This window comes from Rhea americana, unplaced genomic scaffold (assembly GCF_003343005.1).
Source record: "Rhea americana isolate MKP2758 unplaced genomic scaffold, rheAme1 scaffold_96, whole genome shotgun sequence".
Taxonomy (NCBI): Eukaryota; Metazoa; Chordata; class Aves; order Rheiformes; family Rheidae; genus Rhea; species Rhea americana.
The window spans coordinates 511,838-530,541 of record NW_028187155.1 but is presented as its reverse complement, the minus strand read 5'-3'; the positions used below and the strand labels follow the sequence as shown (position 1 = coordinate 530,541).

At 41.3% G+C, this 18,704-nt stretch overlaps 1 protein-coding gene across 3 annotated transcripts in view; it reads left to right on the top strand.

Moving 5' to 3' along the window:
* The window catches only part of DIS3L2 (DIS3 like 3'-5' exoribonuclease 2), a 202,211-nt gene that overhangs the window by 97,673 nt on the left and 85,834 nt on the right, over positions 1–18,704 (top strand). For all 3 annotated transcript variants that reach the window (XM_085325058.1, XM_085325059.1, XM_085325060.1), the window contains exon 11: positions 4,089–4,168. In XM_085325058.1, the coding sequence (XP_085181184.1) occupies positions 4,089–4,168 (80 nt within the window). The remainder of the gene's footprint in view (positions 1–4,088; positions 4,169–18,704) is intronic.

Genomic DNA, 18,704 nt, shown 5'->3' with positions numbered 1-18,704 from the left:
TGGTCAGTGCGAGGAGGCTGGGGGTCTCTTAAAGGCACCTGTTTAGTTCTTTTCAATATGAAGACCGGAAAATCTCTTACACTCCGTGTGTGTCTTTATCTCCTAATCCAGTTTCCTTTAACTAACCAAGTTGTGTGTATGTTGGAACGAGTGAACTTGGAACATCTCATTACTTTTACAAAGTATGTTTTGACGATTTTAAATGAATAAAACAGATTTTTATTAGGTGTAATGACAATGAGAGATGGCTCTTTTGGGGCTTTTAAAGAGTGGAGGAGAGGGATGATCAAGCTTCATAACCCACAGGGTCACCTTGGTAGCCTTCCAGAAGCTAGAGACAGCTGCCAATTTGTATTTATCTGTGGTCAATGCAAATGTGCATGAATGCGGCCACGATATTTGCTTGTGCTTAAGCAATGACTTTGTTAGCAGGTGCATAAAAAGTACTGTTGCCTTGAGCTTTAGTCATACAACCTACTGCAGGTTGGCTTGGTTATACTCAGAAATGTGGTCTGATATCTTTATGATCCTTTGTGCCACAGTCTTAGGGATATTGTTCAGACAGGCAGTGTGGTCAGTGGAGAAATTTGAACGTTTGCAAGAGGATTTGCTGCATAGCAGGGAGCAACATTATTTCTTCACCCGCATGGTTTTTGTCAGCTGCCTCCAGGGTCGTCTCTGTGGATTTGTATAGGAGTGGTTGGAGTGAGTGCCAAGGGAAGAGGGACTGTTTGCAGAGCAGTGGGCAGGCTGCACTGCCCACACCCAGCCTTTCCTCCTTTGCTTTTCATTGCATGGCAGTGATTTGCTCTGGGATGAGAAGCAAATCTCTGAGGCAGTCTGGAGATAACAGGTGATAGTGATAGGGCTGGAGGAAAAGCAAAAGGAGATAGCTGAGAATATGCCTTCCCCTGAGACTGTGCCCTGGAGGAGTGCCTGTGCCAGGTGCCACACTCGCTCTCTTACACGCCAGCCCTAGTTCCTATAGCTGTCGAGCTTCTCCAGGAATAAAAACTGAAAACCAGAAATATAATTTCTCACACGTAATGCAATAACTGGTGAACATAATTTGCTCAGAAAACCCTTGTTAGGTGTATTCTTTTGCACCACAATTATTTCACTGCTATAAATTTTGAGCTCTACTTGAGAATCAGTGTCTCTTCCCTTGACTGCCTGGCCACCAGCTCTGCAACATGACTGCAGGGTCCTTCTGCCAGGGAGCGTCGTTCCCTGGGTAACTTGCTCAGTGACTTTCTTACCTCACCTTGCAGTCTTTGCCCAGAATAAACTGCCTGTGGCAAGCTACAAGTTCAAGTCCCCTGAGTAGTTTTAAAGGAGAAGCCAATTTGAGCCTGATGGTAAAATGCATCCCAGCTGTGCTGCGTATAGAGGCTTGTGAGAAATACTAAATCATATTTATATTTGTCTGGACATCTTTGCATCTGTGAAGTTAAATATCTCAGCCTGAGAGCTGTCTGTGCCTGCAGCTTGCATGCCGAGAGGCTGCTCCAAGCCRGGCCAATGTGTCCACAGCTGCAGCAAGGTGTGCACGAGCCTCTGCACAGGGCAGGCAGGGTGTCTGCACCACCATCCCAGCAGGTTTGGACTCTCTGAGCTGGGGCCCACCGCTGACCTCTACAGTAGATTTGAGTCACCAAATCCATCTCAGCAAAGCAGCCCGTTAGTTGCTGCAATTGTATAAATGTGTTCAGAATTTGGCACCCRTGTATTTATGCTCGCTTCTTTCCAGGGCAGACTGCAAATATGAACTTTGTTGAAACCAATCTGCTAATTCTTAAAGTGCCTGCCTGCAGCTACGATTCGCAATGGGTGGCAGACATTTGTGGCTGCAGGCCCCAAACATCTGGGATAAGCTATCTATTCCATTGACACAGGAACCCACATTTTCTTTGAAGAAGCTCTTAAACTTTTTTCATGGATACTTGTCAGTGTAAAGCAAGCCATCAGTTTCCATTCAGCGCTGTTCTTTTAATTTAAGTAACTTAAAGGAAGATTTACTAGATGTCTGTAGGGTAGTTGCAGTGCCAGGTTGCTGCTGTCTTTATACTGCATGAGTTAGATGAACCTGGTGCATGGATGCAGGGGTGCTGGCATACCGTGCTTGTACTATATCTGTCTACTTATCTAAGCACACATGCTTATAAATAGGGCTTTTTTGCAAGCCTTTAAGGTGGTCRTTCTGAGTGCTGGATAGCTAAACAGCAATGGATCAAAGTGCTGGTAGAGTTGAAAAGATTTTATATCTTTCACTATCACAATCTCTGATTTGCTTGGATGCAAGTGAAGGATCAGAAGCTAACGTACGTTTTGGAGATTAAGGCAGCTTTGCTATCCTGTCTGAAAGCTCGCATATTCTAAAAGATTTTCAAAGTCTCAAAAGGGAGTGAAGTGCTTTACTGATTTTTATGTCTTTGAAAACCTCTATTTAGCRTGCCTGGCGGAATTACCTAAATGTATGCTGCCAGCTGTCTGCCACCGACCGATACCACCCAGAGCATTTAAGTACTGAAGCGATAGGCCTGTAAAGATTGAGACCTTGCTCTTACTGTGCAAACACCCATGCAGAATGACTAAGATGTGCTAATTCCGTGTGACACTTGCTCCTTTAAAAGTTCACTGTGATTTCTTCCCTCCCACCTCTCCTACCCCAGGAGTACATTGGTGGTTGTGCTGTAAGAAAAATAATATACTTTCTCATTATGTGTGCAATGTTGCTGGGTCTTTCTGTGGCAAAAAGAGGAAAACAAGCAGTGCGACATCTGTTTCTTGGCACTGCCAGTTTATACTGTTGTGCTTGGGGATTTTTTTAACTGAGGAGGTGCTGAACTAGTCTCARGATTAAGGCAAAAATCAAAATAAACCAGCAACTAGCCCCATGTTTGTTATCTCCATCCACACACTGCTTGGGTGAGCCCTGCTGTGGTCCAGGTGGCCAGGTATGAAGTTGCTGTAGGGCAACCGAGAATGAAGGAAGGCCCTAGAGCAGGAGTTTAGGGAGTTTCATTTGCTGAATGTTTCATGCTTTGGGTCTTACTTGTGCCAAAAGCTCTTTTAAGGGTGATTCCTGAAGTCAGATGTTACGTTTTGTCTCGTCTCCATGGCCTTAATTTGTAGCTGTGCCCCATCTTCTTTTGCTCCTGCTATCCTGCTATGGGAACATACGCAGTTGCATATCCATATGTAAGTGTTTCAGGGCAGGGACCATGTATTCAAGGTACTGTCTATCATATTATGTTATGAAAGATGTTCAGCTTTTCCTAAGCACCAAGAACCTGATTTGCTAAATCCAGCTGGTTTGGAGCTCTCTTTTTTTTATGAAGCTTAATGTTTCCTATTGAACCTGATTTTTCCCTTTGGTGTGTAACGTGCAACACAGATGTAAAACACTGCATATTTGGAGTGTCTTTACTGAGACCAAAACTCTCACTTTTGTTATCGTTCAGCTTTCTTTATAAATGTTTCACTGTCTTTGTTCCATGCTCGCTGTGCTCATGGAGTTACAGCTGCTATGATATCCCTTCTTCCTGTTTGGTAGAACTGTTTACCTTTAACAGCTTTCATCTCATTACTGATTTTCCTCCACAAAACTAAACAATTTAGCCTATCATCTTCACTCTGAAGAAACACATAGGAAAAAGTCTCGATGCCTTACAACTAGAGCAAAAAAAAAGATTGTTCCTAATTGCAAAACTAAATTGAAAGCAAGTAACCCACTCCCCTGTGCATAAGAGCAGATATCATAGCAGCTGTAACTCCATGAGCACMGCGAACATGGAACAAAGACAGTGAAACATTTATAAAGAAACCTGAACAATAACAAAACAGGAAGAAGGAGGGGGGGAAGGAAAAGAAAAGAAAAAAAAACCAACACGGACACTTCACTTGTCCAAAACCTTTTTTTAGATTTAGACTTTCAGATTAGATTGGAAAATGTTTCAACAGCCTGAGTCTTCTGAAAACATCATTGTTGTTGTCTGGATGTCTCTCATGATCTTTTTGTTTTGATGTTGTCTTCATGACTGGAAGATAAATTTTATTTCTTTTGGGTTTTTTTCTTTCTTGGATAGGAAAGAATGTATTTTCACCATCGACCCATCAACTGCCAAAGATCTTGATGATGCTTTGTCCTGTAAACAACTCCCTGATGGTAAGAGACACATTTTACAAAACATTTCTCAGTGTTTATATTCAGCAGTTGACACTTTCGTGTATATAATTTGTCATGAAGTATTCTTTACCAAATACGAGTAATAAACTAGTTTTTCTCCTGTTGTTTTAATTGTCTGTTCTGAGAAACCTTGGAGCAGATATCTTCAACCTGCACTCTGAAGATGTCTTGGTGTCAGGAAGTAGAGAACCAAATTGTTTTGCATAGTCAGAGCTGTAATTTGATTTGAGCAGATCTCAGCTGTCTCCTGTCATTATGGGACTTGCAGCTGAATAGGTAATATTCCACTCTTGCACACTGAAGTCTAGTGAAACTTTGACCCTGAATACGTAATCCCTGGATAAAGAAACCCAGGTTTTTTGAAGGTCACTGGCTGAATTGCTTCTTGGTATTTGTTTATGGGACGTTGGGAGTTGTCAGATGAGCAGTGTGTGCCTTATAAGTTGTTACTCTTCTCACTGCCTTTCAAGTTTTTTGTTCTGCCTTATTTGCACTTTTATTATGCCAAAAGCCAACAGAACAGAAAGTAAAGCTCCAGAAGCCAAATCTTGATTCTGACTTGAGGAACTTCTCTTGTAAGCTTGCTTTGCCATCCAAGTTCTGCTTATTTAGTTTGATGGGAGCCAGTAACAGAACTAGTTTAGAAATATTAGATGACTTGATTAGCACATACCCTACTAATAAAGAAGATAAAGTGACTTTTTTGTGTGCTTAGCTTTCCCTGTTCTTGTTAATCATCACAATATGATGCCCAGGCATGATTCCCTGGGTTTTTTGGTTGATTTAATTCTGTGCAACATCACTAATGAATTGCCATGTCATTTAGATACAGCTACAGTATTATAGGGCTGTAAAATTGATACAACATCAGAGATGAAAGAAAATTTGAGGCCAATAAAATTATTTGTAATTATATGGTATGGTAGTAGTTTTGAAGCAAGGTTAAGGAAAAAATGCAGTTTTATTCCACAGAAAACTGAAACAGTTGTCTTGAGAGTTTCTAACCTTAACTCTCTTCTTCCTCTTTCCACTTTTTCTGCATTATCTGTAGATCTGTAGCAGTGTTGTGTGCTCACAGTCACTCAGAACGTGGACATTGAAACTCTGGCTACCGAGCCTCTACTGATCACATATGCTTGGATTTTAAAAGCTACGCTAAATGAGTTTGTGGTACATACATCTCCCTTTTTCTCTTACCCATAAGCCATTGGATAATGCATTCAAGGAAAGTACCTGTTTGAAGAGGAATTCTTTCTTTCTGGAAGCAGCTGACAAAGCCAGTGCAGGGACATTGCTTGTACTTGGGTCTTGTTGGTATATCTGTCATCTAGGGACATGGCTGCACTCTAAAGTCTGCCTTATCGCTCAGACCCCACCTGCAGAAAATGCTCTATTGGGCCTCTTGCTGAGATCTAAAAGAAAAGAAAGGTAATTTCACAAAAAGGATTCTCTTTACCTGAAAATATTCAGCCAAGAGGGTTCTAGACATTACTGGGCTGTTACTTGACTTGTAGCAGGACAATTAAAAATCCCCTTCTGATGCAGAGGTAGCTGGTTGCAGCAGTTTCGCACATGCCCTTAATGAACCTCTTTGGAACAAATCTCCCCATGCAACCAAACTGAGAAAAAAACAAATGGAAAAAGTTTTTGTTTTTTTTTTAAGAAAATTCCCTTCCGAGTGGACTTCATGTTGCTGCTGTGTTCTGCCAGCCTTCCCTGCTTTGTTAGTTTTTGTTCTTCTTTGTACAGGCACAAGGCAGAGGGAGCAGCCTGTGCATGGAGRAGAAAGAAAACACTCGGGTCTTCTTGACACATTTATTTCTGAGTCATCCTTCTCTCAGGGAACTGTATCAGGCCTGCGTTGACTTTCTGTAACCTCTAGATGAGGATTTTCCCTGCCTTTCCTTGAGCATTTGTGGAGGACAAGGAGTATGTAGAAAGATCATGTCAAAGCCATGCTTTCAGTAACTGTATTTATATATAGCACAGGAGTAGATACAGTTCTCTCCCAGGATATCCTGTTATTTCAAAGGTAGAGGCAACGCTTCTCTGATCACTTATACGGAGAGGACAGAGAATGCTTCTGCAAAGATRTACTTTTCCTTGCCAGGAATAGCAGTTAATTGGGAAAGAAAAGTAAAATGGACCAACGTAGGCATTATTGAGCCTGACTGTAGGGGGTGCTTTGCACCAAGAAGGTTTGCYGGGCTCAATTTCTCAAATAAAACAAGAACTAGAAAGTGTAGGAAACTTTTTCCTCTTTCAGGTCTCCAAAATGCAGATTGCCAATGAAAGTGTTTTAGAAGTCATATGAAGAGACCCAGGAAGAGCAGGGAAGTGTGCATAATTGTCTTCCTGAGTAAAAGTAAAGATTTATGAATTGTATCCAAAGTTTCTAGAATGGGAAATCTAGTGTGGATTTAGTGCTCTTTGAGGTCCTTCTCAGGACCATTATGCACATTGCCCTTTCCTCTAGATGAGCCTGAAATGAGGAAAACCCAAGAGGAAGTGTAAAAGCAGGCASGTGATTGGACCTGCAGGTGGCTGTCCCAGTCCTAAGGCCTTTTTTTTTGCCCCCACATAGTTTTTTTATGAATCATTAAGTCTGCTTGGAACAGCCCTTGGTGCACCAGATCTCTGCCTCCTGGCTGGAGCCATGTGTTCTCCCAGAGGCTTGTTGTTCCACCCAGGACTTCTCACCCAAAACACTCTGAGCCAGAGCATTCTTCGAGAGATCTAATCTTTGCCTCTCATGGGCATCATGCCTCTGCCTCTCCTTGCAGCATGAGATCTGCCATAAGAGCAGTGCCCATGCCCTGTCTCTTCACTGTCTCTGCCTCAGACCAAGGAAAATCAGTGCCTTGAAAAGCCAGTTTTCATTGCTAGTGAATGTCCCAGGGACCAGTAGAAATGACAGTAGAAAGAACCACCATGGAAATCTACGTTCTTTTATTTTGAAATCTCTATCGTTGGTTAATTGTCTTCTAATAAGACCTTGTGACTCAGAAGGAAGCACAGACAGGAAAACAGGTCTTGATGGTCTTTGATGTGGTTAAGAACAGTTAGGGAGGGAGCAGAGGAGTCAAGTGGGAGCAACTAGCATAAAAGGCAGGAGAGATGCTGCAGGAAACCCCTCTGCATCCTTTGAGCAGAYGTGACTGCTGTCTAGCCCATTTAGCAGGGCTTCCCAAAGGGGCAAAGGGAGGAAATCTGTGTTGTATCTGTGCTGCCACTTTGTTTCAGCCATGAAATAAATCTGAAGCAGAGATGTCCAGTCTGGTAACTGTAATCACGTGTATCTCCATAACTAGAACTACTGATGTCCTGCAATGAAGTGCTTGCAGGATCTTTTTATAGGAAGATGAGTGATAAGAACAACGCAGGAGCCATACTGATGAAGGACTCTTTTCTCTGTTCTCCTCCCAATGTGCTGCTGCTTCTGAGGCACAGACTTCATCCAGCAATTCACGAACCTATTCCTGATCTACACGTTGTTTTGTGAGCCTCCTATATAGAGTATTTGTTTCACATGCAATTGACAGTATTAGTTATATTCTGTTACACTTTCTAAGGTGTCACCTCAGAGACATAGCTGCAGAGCTTGTTGCCCAAAATGTAATATACCACCAGAGCTTCATCTACAGGTACTAGATCCTCAGCCCCAAAGCCTGAGCATCAAATAATCTGCTTCTTGGAGAACAAAGTGACAGAAGTGTGTGCGCACATGTTACCTGTTGTGTGTACTCTTCCCCACGGTCCTTATTTTGCATTCTTTGAGGAAATTGGCTTTTTGAACTAGTTCATCACCATCTTCCTGTTCCTGGAAAGCACTGGTCTATGCCTAGGGGTGGAAATTCTCTCGGAATCTCTACCCTGGGGATTTCAGCCCTCAGACCTTTACTTTGTAGTCGTGAGGAGACATCCAAATCCATCTTGGATCATGAGTTCCTAAAATGTTTTCTTGCATGCATCACTCGCTGTGGATCTGTTACTTTTTGGCCCACAAGAAGGCYATAGTCTCACTTGGTGTTTTTCAGTGTCTGTGGAACAGTGTAAGACTACATGGACTGTTCTAGGTCCACCAAGCGTGGCTGAGAAAAGTAAATGTATAAAGCCATCAGTATGTGTGAATTTATTTTTAAAACATCTATGCTTTGACTCAATTTTCAGAAATTTATGAATCTAGAAAGGTTCAAAACCTCTGGGTCAGGAGTGAAACTGAGACTCCTTTGGGTTCACTTTTTTGTGTTCATTTATTGTTAAAGCAATTTTTGTTCTTGACTCTTCTCTCTTAAAGAGAGCCCTTTATGGGCACCTCTATCTTGTACTTACTAGAGCCACTTGACATATTTTTAGAGGTGCCCTGAGGATTTTTGACTTTAAAAGTTGCTGTATTAACTGCAGTTATTTTGACAAAGAATTATTTTAGAGGTTAAGAGCTCATCCAGGACTGACAAGACTGCATCTCTCATGAGGACAAAGTTGTGCTAAGAGTTAATACAGATTTTATTCCAAACATAAACTCAGTTTCAAGAAATTATTTTTCCATCTTTTTTGCCCATATGTAAAACACTTAAAAAAGCATGAGCAAACCACATGTCTGGCATGCTCGTGATGTCAGGAGATCTCCAAAAATCTACTGCAAATGCAGTACCCAATTCACAAAATGTCCATCTCTGAAAGTTTGTAGCACCTATAAGAACTACAAGGGAAAAAAATCACCCATTGCTAATACTTCTCCTTTCAGACAGCTGAATGAATGCGTTTCGTAAGATTTTGAAGAAGAATTTTCTTTGTCCTCGAGCATTTATTGTTAGCTTATTCAAGACTCTGSCAACTTCTTTGCCTTCAAAGGGTCTTATGCAACATGAAAAGAGAGATAAGGGACTATTTTCACACCTTTGCTGAGTTTTAAAACTTGGCAGTCTCACCTTTTTCACTTTCAAACACTGAATGGAAGGTTTACTTACGCTGCATACTCAGAAGATGGGAGGAAATTTTTTGCACAAGTAGTCCACAAATSTTTCCTGAGGAAGCTGCCCAGTAGCAGAGTGTCACTAGGAAAGGAAGCATGGGATGATTGTGGGAATAGCTGTATTTTTAATGGAACTCACAGTAAGATACTGCAGGAGTTGGAAACTTTTCCGGGATATATGTCTTAAGTGGGCCAGCCTGGTTTTAAAAGCATTTTATATTGCAGTCTGCTTTTGATTAAGTGTCGTGCTCCTCGTTACTGTTTAATGATAGCAGTAGAGAGGTTAAATTTGCTGTTCTCACTTGTGTGTGTGTATTTTAATAAGATCAGCCCCAATAAAGAATAAAAATAGGGTTATTTATGTAACAACATTAGAAATACGAACAAACTGTTCTCCATTTGGATGACTCAGCATGATCTTGGAGTAAAAGATGGATCTGAACTGCAGCTCAGTTCTACAGCACTCGTAGAGATGTTTCGGGGTAGCTTGAGGTTTTAAATGAGTTCATTTGAGTTGATGCTCTTTTGTGATGCTTCCTGCACATGCTTTAGGAAATTACTGGAGCTAGAAGCATGTAACAAAGCATTTCTTAGTTTCTACAAATAATATAGAATATTTGTAGAAAACAAACCTCAGATTTTCAAGCCTGAATATTTTCCTCCAAAATGAAAAAGTTATTAAAGATTTATTTTTGTCTCTCTCTCTCTCTCTCTCTATATATATATATATATGTATGTATATATGTATGTATGCATGGCACGTGACCTGCATGTCCAAGTGGAACCAGGCAAATTTCATACATTTGCCAAACTTCTGGGAGCTATTTGCAAGTATTGTTGGTACGTTTCCAGTAACGTACACAACTGATATAATTGCATTGTGCTTGAAAGCTGCTTGCTCATAGGCACGGAGATCAAATTTGAGAAACTTCAAGGCAGGCAATCTCATCTAGTGAAATGTCAGGGAATGACAGGAAAGAAATTATCAAAATCACTGTTGTGTGTTTCTGAGGGGTTGTCTTATCTGTGTCCAGATCTCTTGATGCTGATTTCAAGGCAGTACTGTGGACCATACAGGCAGCGTTTCTGTGCATCTTCTCGTCTGAGTGCTGACTAGCATGGCTCCCACTGTYGTTTTGCCACTCTTGTATCCCTATGCCATTCCATACATTAAGTATCTTGCATCTTCAGGAAGAACTGTGATACTGCAGAATAGAAATGTATTGCACATGCTGTTTGCCTTAGGTTTTTCCCTCAGTGACTTTGGTTGTTTGTATTTTGGAGCAGGGTCCTATATATAGATACAGGCATTGAATGACCAAATCAAATGGGATTTTTACAAYGTGCCACCCCTAGTTTTTTCCCCTTCCCTTCAAATTCCTGTGCCCTTTTGGGATAAATTTAAATAAAATATACCTAGTGGAAATGAGATAAAAATCTCATTCTGTTTCTCTGAGCATCATGAAACTGGTCTCTAAACAAAGAGGAAAGATTCTCATAATGTCCCAGATCTAGAAGGGAGCTGCCTTTCCGCCTTAGCAGATACCAGTAAATCTACAGTGGGCTGCAGTTTTCTGAAACGGATCTGAAGAGAACGAAGATTTACATCTCTGTTCAAGAAGCATCTTTCATACTTGGTAAAAACCAATCAATGTTTTGTCAAATGGTCAAATTATCCCTTGTCTACTACAGGCCTACTGACAGTGGGGTTGCTTTTCTTAGTCCTTGTGGATACCTTAGTAAACAGCCCCTAGTGAGTGAGCCCCAAGGACTTAGGCCTGGAGTATGCTTGCAGAGCCCTAATAGCTTTACAGTGTTTTCTGCCATCTCAGATGACCCCYCCMCACACACCTTTCTGTTCCTTCTGTCCTCATTCTTAGATAAGTTGTTTTCATTTGGCAAAGTTCTATGTACTTAGGTTTTTCTTTTTAAGATGTATATATTCCCTCGTCTATTCAGCTTTCTCCTCTAGCTCCTTATGGACTGAAGAGTAAAAATTATCTGCCTTAGCAGCACTGATACGGGCACTTTTAGCTAATCCATTTGGTTCCTACAGCACAAAGAATAGGAAGAGTTTGGCATTTGAGTCTTGTTGGATTGAGTTGCTTAAGATAAACACTGAAAAATGGACTAGTGTTGGAGCAGAAGTTGCATTATGAAATTACTATGCTTGTAAGGTAAGTTTTAAGAGCAACACATACCAGATTAGGGAGAAAATGACAGAAACACCACATCAATACATAAGTATAAAATGACTCTAAATTGCAATTTACTTAAGATGTATTGCAAGAGTCAAATATGGAAAAAATAAAGACAACATACAAGCAGCATGATCATGCCTAAGACTGACCAGTCTTCCTTTGGTAGCAGACATAATTAGCTCGGCTTTCCTGTTACCTGCTGATTAGTCTAGTATGTTTTTGTTCAGGATCTATGTCGTGTCACTAGGAAAATGAAAAAGCATATTGCAGTGATTAGAAACAGGTACATTTCTGTCCGTCAAGAGTTTGTGGTTGCAGATTCTTTGAAATACGCAATTATGCTCAGGTCTTTGCCAAATCCAGATCACTGCTGTGTAGTGTGCTCCATGTAATGCTGGAGGAATTGCACCATGCATGGTACGTCTTGCCTCCTGTTTTAAAGTAACATAGTGTTGTCTCTGAAAACCCATTGCTTCTAATTTCAGAGGACATGGTTGAGTGGAATCAGAAGGCTGGAATGCATCATCCTTCCTTTACCAAATATTTCTCTTGAAATCAGTGAGACAACAGTATAGGATTCCCCTCAGCTTGAATGAAGATAGAGCAGCTTGCCCCAAACGAATGGTAGTTGAAAGGAGAATAGACTGAGTCTAACTGCCAGATATGTCATTGAAGTGAGTGATAAAGAGTATTAGGAGAGGATTTAGGAAAAAAAAGGAGTTTGGATTTGGTTGGAGCATTGGTTGTCAGAACATAATTTGTTAAAGCATTTTTTGTAGGCATTTGAAAGCAATTTATAAGAAGATTGGAGAACTTGGTTTATTTTTCTTAGCATAGTCAGAATATGTTGATAACCTCAATTTTTATTCATTGCAAAAGAACTTTTTATCAAGTGTAGATCCTTGATAAAGATCCCATCCTTCTTCTAAAACCTTTATGTTGAAAACAGCTATCAAATGAAGATGATGCACAAAGAAAGCAGTGGAGATTATTCTTAAAAGTGCATTTATTTTCCTGCAATGAAGAGAGGTGCTCTGGGCAAAAGAGCTTCTGGATCATTGCAGTTCACAAATTCAGGACCTGGGACAATTCCACAAAGCATTTATATATATGGACTTGAAAACAATAGTGTCCAATTGTATACTGAAGAAAATAAAAGGAGAGTATAGAATTGCCAATAAGGAATGCGGTAATGGGGAGAAGATCCAGAAATTCCTGTATGAACAGACTTAATAGCACTGGTCCTCTGTCTAAGATTTCTGTTCACGGCAAAGGACCTCAGKGACCCAGAGGGTCTTTAGAGAAGAACCACAAATGATAGATGATGGCCAGACAGAGCTAGAGAAAACAGTTTTCCAGTAAATTAAGCAGATAAGAATCAGAAGATATACGAGGAAGATGAATTTTAATGGGCGTACAAATGGCTAAGAATAAATTCCCACACAGTTAACTTCAGTCATGTGTTCTGTTGCATGCAGACACCAAAGATGTTATTGCTGAAGCCTCATGCTTTATTATCAGCTTTCTAAAGTGACAAGATCCCTCATAAACTGGGCTATTGTTTTAACTTTAATTTATTGCAGTGCAGAGGTTTAAGAACCTAGCTGAACAAGGGAAATGTTGTCTTACAGCATAAATCGCTACAGTATGCAATTGTTGACTATTATGTAGTTACACAGAGAGTGTAAAACCGGTACAGATGGAACTRTTTTGGAAATCTTTCCAAAAATAAACAAGTTAAGCAGCAAAAGGTAAAATCTCAGCAGCTGCCTTCTGTTCTCAAAGTTGAAATGTCAAGGCTGTTCGGTGGAAGTAATTTGTATGTGTTTGGCCTAGTTTATTTTCCAAGGTCTCTTTGAATGCCTGGGAATGTTCACTCTCAGCTTAGGTTTACTGTGTTCAATACAGATATGACAAAAGAGTCTGACCTAGCATTAGAGAGGGACTGGTTCCTCCCTACTCCAAACCTTCATTTCAGGAACAGGATGAYGTCCTACACCCAAAATGATGATAATTCATCTTGAAAGCTGCTGGGTGCCACTTCCCATCTCTTTGAATTTAAAGACTGCTGGTTTCCTAATAGAGTTAGCCTCYTGAACAGGACTTGGAATAGTAATACAAACAATTGATGACGCGAATGCCTGAAATTGTCTGTTTAACCTTCATCATGTTGGCTGGGAGCCTCGCTGTTAATGAGAGCATTTGAGAGAGCTAATGCTCAGTTTCCTTTGGTAACTTCTGTCTACCAGCAAGGAGTGCTTCCTGGGTTGGAAATGTGAGTTCACAGAAGCACAGTCATCACGTCRGTGACCTGCTTGATAATTTGTCTTAGTGAAGGGCTGAAACTCCATCTGTCAAGTGCTTAGGAGAGACTCAGAGTAACAAAGGTTCATGTTGAGCCTAAGCTGCGAGTAGTCATCTCGATATTCTTCCTAAAATGACCATAYAGCAAGCACTCGCATTCAGTGGATGAATTGGATATATCTGAGGTTCTTACTTCCCCTTCATTTTATTCACTGCACTTAGATCTTGTGAAGAAGTCAGTACAATTCCTAACACCTCTCAGTGGAACTTGCTGTTTCAGAACCTCATGAAGTTTGCCAGGTGCTTGTGCAGGCACAAAGGAAAACAGCTTGCCCTTGACCAATTGCAGTCTAAACAGATGCCAGTGTAGGAATGGAGAGAACACCTGTGCAGGCAGAAGGTGGTACATAGGCATTGCTAGATAAGGAACCGTTGCTAGATAAGGAAGCATTGTATCTGGTCTAGTCCACCATTGCTCGCCAAATGTCAAAGAAAYGGCACGATCTTCCCTTCCCATCATTACGCTATCCCTCCTCAGTGGTCCCAGGCTCTGGCCTGGCCTGACATTTACTGTTAAGATACTTATGCCCTGCTTTCAACTCTTTTTTTCCCTGCTTATTTCTTGCTCAGCGGTGTGAACAAATCTTTGTCATGTACATATTCTATTGGATATCATTCTCTACGTCCTTCAGTTTACAGTTCAGTACTTTATCTTGTACGTGCTGTGCAAATTCTGTCCCTTTAAGTATTTGATGCGTTCTTTCTGGCAGAATTCCTCCTTTGTGAAAGCATCTGACTTAATGGTGCAACGGTTACGTTTGCTTTGCACAGTTTGCATTATGTTTGCATATCACATACTACGTTTGCATAGAAGAGTTCATTCTCTGTTACCACATCAGATTTGATGGTAGTTTTCAGGACTAATATAGGMTATAGGTGTGTCCTGCGTGGCAGCATCTCCTATCGCATACTGATGAAGAAGCTGCACATGTTTTCCGGTGACCCACAAGACAGGATACTAGTGTGTTGTGTTTCTTTGCCCAGATGTTTTGACATATTCTGTGAGGTTTGGAGACCCAACTTATGATTGATCACCAGCTCATGGAAGCTGGAACTCAGGGACCACTACTGTCACCAAAAGATTTACCCCATGTTTCCTAGGGGAGAGTCGACCCTCCTGCTCTCCTGAGAGCCCGGGAACAGCTCACGCTGACCAAGAGCCTTCTCAGAGCATACGCTTCAGAGCTGCGCAGCGTGGGGGAATGCATTCCTCACAGCGGCTTTAAATGCTACCCTTGGCCAAAGTATTTGAAATTGTACTTAACTGATTCGGTTTGTGCTGTTTTGTGTCTGAAACTCGGGGGTCTGTAATGTGCTATGTGTAAAGTGCTGGGAGAACTCGCGTTATGGAGGTGTACTGACTTTGTTTTGCCAGACAAAAGGTAGCTTTTAAACTCGATTAGCAATGGTTTTGGAACACTACATGCTTAATTTATTAGCTGCTATGGACAAAAGCCATACGCAGTTCATAGGGAAGACCTGCTCCCAGCATTTAACTTAGGAATAGATAAAGTCTCCTCATAATTCTGAAACTATTTAAAGAATTACTGATAGCTCATGGAAGACTCTGGAAAATGTTCCACTTAGAAACAATTCCTTTCCTAGCACATATTCCTGCTTTTCATCTTCGCTTGTTCTTCATTGCTTAAGGTATTTAGTGAGCACATGATTTCTGTTTTGTACCCTACCTGGAGCCAATCCCAAACTGGTTTGTAAAATCTTAGTTATTTCTCTAACATTCAGTTGATACCAGAGATGAAATGACCAAAGGTCAGAGTAGTTATGAGACATCTCCGAGTAAAATAGTGCCTTAAAAGTACAAAACAGGCAGCAGTTATTCTGGATTTTGCTCATTTACGTCCCTCATTGACCTTTTAACTTAAAGAAACAAGCCAAACAAAAAACCTGTAATGGTTTATTTTTGTGAAATGCTCCAAGTATTTCCTTGTTCTCTCATGATCTCTGAAAGCATCACTTTGCAACATGACTGTTTGTATGGGTGGTGTCTCATACTTTCAGAAATGGAGGAAGTGCCAAGACTTTCARTTTGGGAGAAATTAACCTTTGAAGATAATTCTCTTTCCCGCCTTGTGCTCTCATGCTGTTTCTCAGCTCAAAAACAGAGGGCAATGTCATTCTGCTAACTTGAGGATTTGGTCCATCTTGCAGCTCCTGAATTTGTGCAATTAAGTGAGAAAAAGCTCAACTTTCATCATTTTTGCGTTCTCACTGCCCAGTTCTTGAAGAAAAGAATGTAAATATGCTCTCTGAAGGTGAAAGTGATAAAAGATAGAAAGGAAGCAATTTTAAAAATTGTATTCTAAAAAGCAAACCGAAAGCCCAGGCCCAGCCCTTTGCTGTTTCCAGTCTGATTCACACATGTGGAGTRGCTGGGTTGGCGTGCGCTGCGTGTGGCTGCCGCCTCCTCTCCCTTTGCGTGGGAATATGCAGCCCGAGGAGCATAACACGGGGGCCTGACGTTGGCTGTGTGTCCAGGTGCTACAACCCCTGAAAAAAATGACTAAGCAGGGTTCGGAGAAGAGCTCAGATGTCTTGAAACCTTGGCCAGGCTGCTTCTGACTGTCTCAGAGCCTCTCTGGGCCTGGCGAGCAAAGGGAGTCGGTTCTGTGGCACGTTTCTCATGCAAACCTTTAGCAGAGGAGCTTTAATAGGGACATTTTTCTGTAGGCTGGCAGCAGAGCCTGGAAATACATAGGATCTTGTGGACCTTTATCCATTAGAGGGACTGCTTGTTTGTCTGGGCAAACAGTTCTGCTTTTTTCCAAGTTGTTGCAGCGTTTACTGAAGTTGTAAAGTCTCCTTTCCAGGGAGCCTGAGCCCATCTCTGCCAGTATTCAGATCTACAAGTCCAAGAAGTGAAAGAACCACAGCTTCATTGGAAGAGCTGCAGATCCATATACTGGAGACTTGTCCTGCTCGCCGGACAACACAGAGAGCTCTGGTCTCTTTTCTGGAGTCTTGTCTTAAAATTATGTTGATGAAGAGAGGCCTTTTGAGAAAGACAAAAAGCTATTAATTACTTAGAGAAAAGGAAGAGGCATAATTAGTGGCATTTCAGTTGGCTAAAGGAGCATCATGTGATAATTTTAAARTTTTCATGCTTAGTTGTACTGTGCTTTCAGAAAGCAAAATGGCCCTAGGGCACACAAGTAAAATTTAAGTACTTTCCTTGTTATTTTAAAATAAGTAAAATTAAACGTACTCTCTGATTTTTCTGAACAATAGCTTGGCTTCTTGCATTGGAAAAGTAACCTCAGCTGAGAATTAAAGCCACCCACATTTGTCTTTATGTTTCAGAGCAGACATATAACTTATTCTTTCCATGGTTCTGCTTTTATTTCTATCTTTTCCCCTTTCTCTTCTACTCTTTTTTCTTTTCCTTTTTTTCCTGCTCTTTTTCTCTTTTCTCTCCCCTCCTCTCTCTTTTCTCCCTCCCCTGCGCTCTCCCTGTTTTCTCCCCTCTCCCAAGAGGACACTTCTGCAACACTTGAAATGTGGATGTACTGGGGTAGCCTCTGTACACAAGCCAAAGAGAAAGAGGTGTTTGTATGAACCYGAGACAGGGCCTTCCTTTAAAGACACGTGTCAAGGATCTGTGATAGTCTGTTGCTGCTTCCAGCAGCTTTCCCGATTCTCAGTGCCCTTTTCTGCCTCAGTGCAACTTTAAGATTTGTATTATATTTTATCAGGGCTGTGGCCACCCCTCTGTGCCTGTGGCCCCTCCATCTGTCCCTTTCCAACCAGAGGCTCTGTTGTGAAGACTGTCCTCGCTTGTTTGTGCGGGATCGTGCACGAGGGGAACCTCAGCCTTTATATATCTGTCCATGCTATACTGTGGCACTGCTAATACACACAAATGTGCATGTAGGTAAAAGGCTTATTTGTGTCTCTCTGTAAAAGTATGAAAAACTTGTACAAGGTGCTAAATACTGCTTTGCAGATAAGAAAGCAGCAGCGCGGTTCCCCCAGGGCAGGGGAATGGGAAAGAGCTGTAATTATTTGCTGCAAGAGTTGGGCTAGTCAGGGAACAGCCGACTACCTCTAACTACTGGCAGCAGCTAGGTAATTGGGCGTTTTCTGGCTAGAGCAAATACTCTGCAATCTCCGTTGAACTCTTCAGTATCTCCCTAATTGAGGGGTTGCCAACARTTTGAGAAATATTGGTTAGTACAAAAAACTTGGCATTATATTTTAAGTTGTCTTTASACTCTACTAGTGTTTGTCTTTTCTCTTGAGAACGATGATGCTTGAAGGTGAAGTGGAAATAAAGGGAAGTGTGTCTGAGTGCTAAAGAATTACCTTCTGCTGCTTTATCCTTGAAATGTTGTGTTTTTTTCTTAAGTTACATGATCCTAAATTTGCATATGCCAAGGTATGAAGTGAACTTGCTTGATCTTTCTCTCTGGGTTTATGCTATAAAGATTAGAGTTGCAGAAGAGAAGAGAGCTTTACTGCTATCGTGCTCTCTTGTATGCTCTTCAAATATATTCAACTTAACTTTCAGATTCCTGGGGCAAACATTGGATACAACTTTGCTGTGTTGGCAGGTTTTATCAGAGTAATTACAGACTGAAAGGGCCTTTCCTTTCTCTTCTAGACCTTTCTTGTTAATCCTTTTTTGTTTTTAATTTTTCTTCATAACGAAGGAAAAAAACCACTTTGAACTGTTTTGTGGTAGAGGATGAGATCACCAGTGAAGAAGTGGAAAAAGCAAACAGCCTGCTCTTTGTTCTTCTGTAAGGTGCCCCGCTCGATTTTAACATCRTATCGATGTTAAGGCACACAGCGTCCTGGAGCGCGTTCAAACAAACCAGATCCTCAAATCAAGGAGCTGAACCATCTAAAAATACTGCTGTGCACTTTGTGCAGCATCACATGGAGAGAGGCCAGCCGTTAGTAGCTCTAATATTTGGTAAACTCCGTGACGAGACCCAGGCTCCTGTAAACTTGGAGA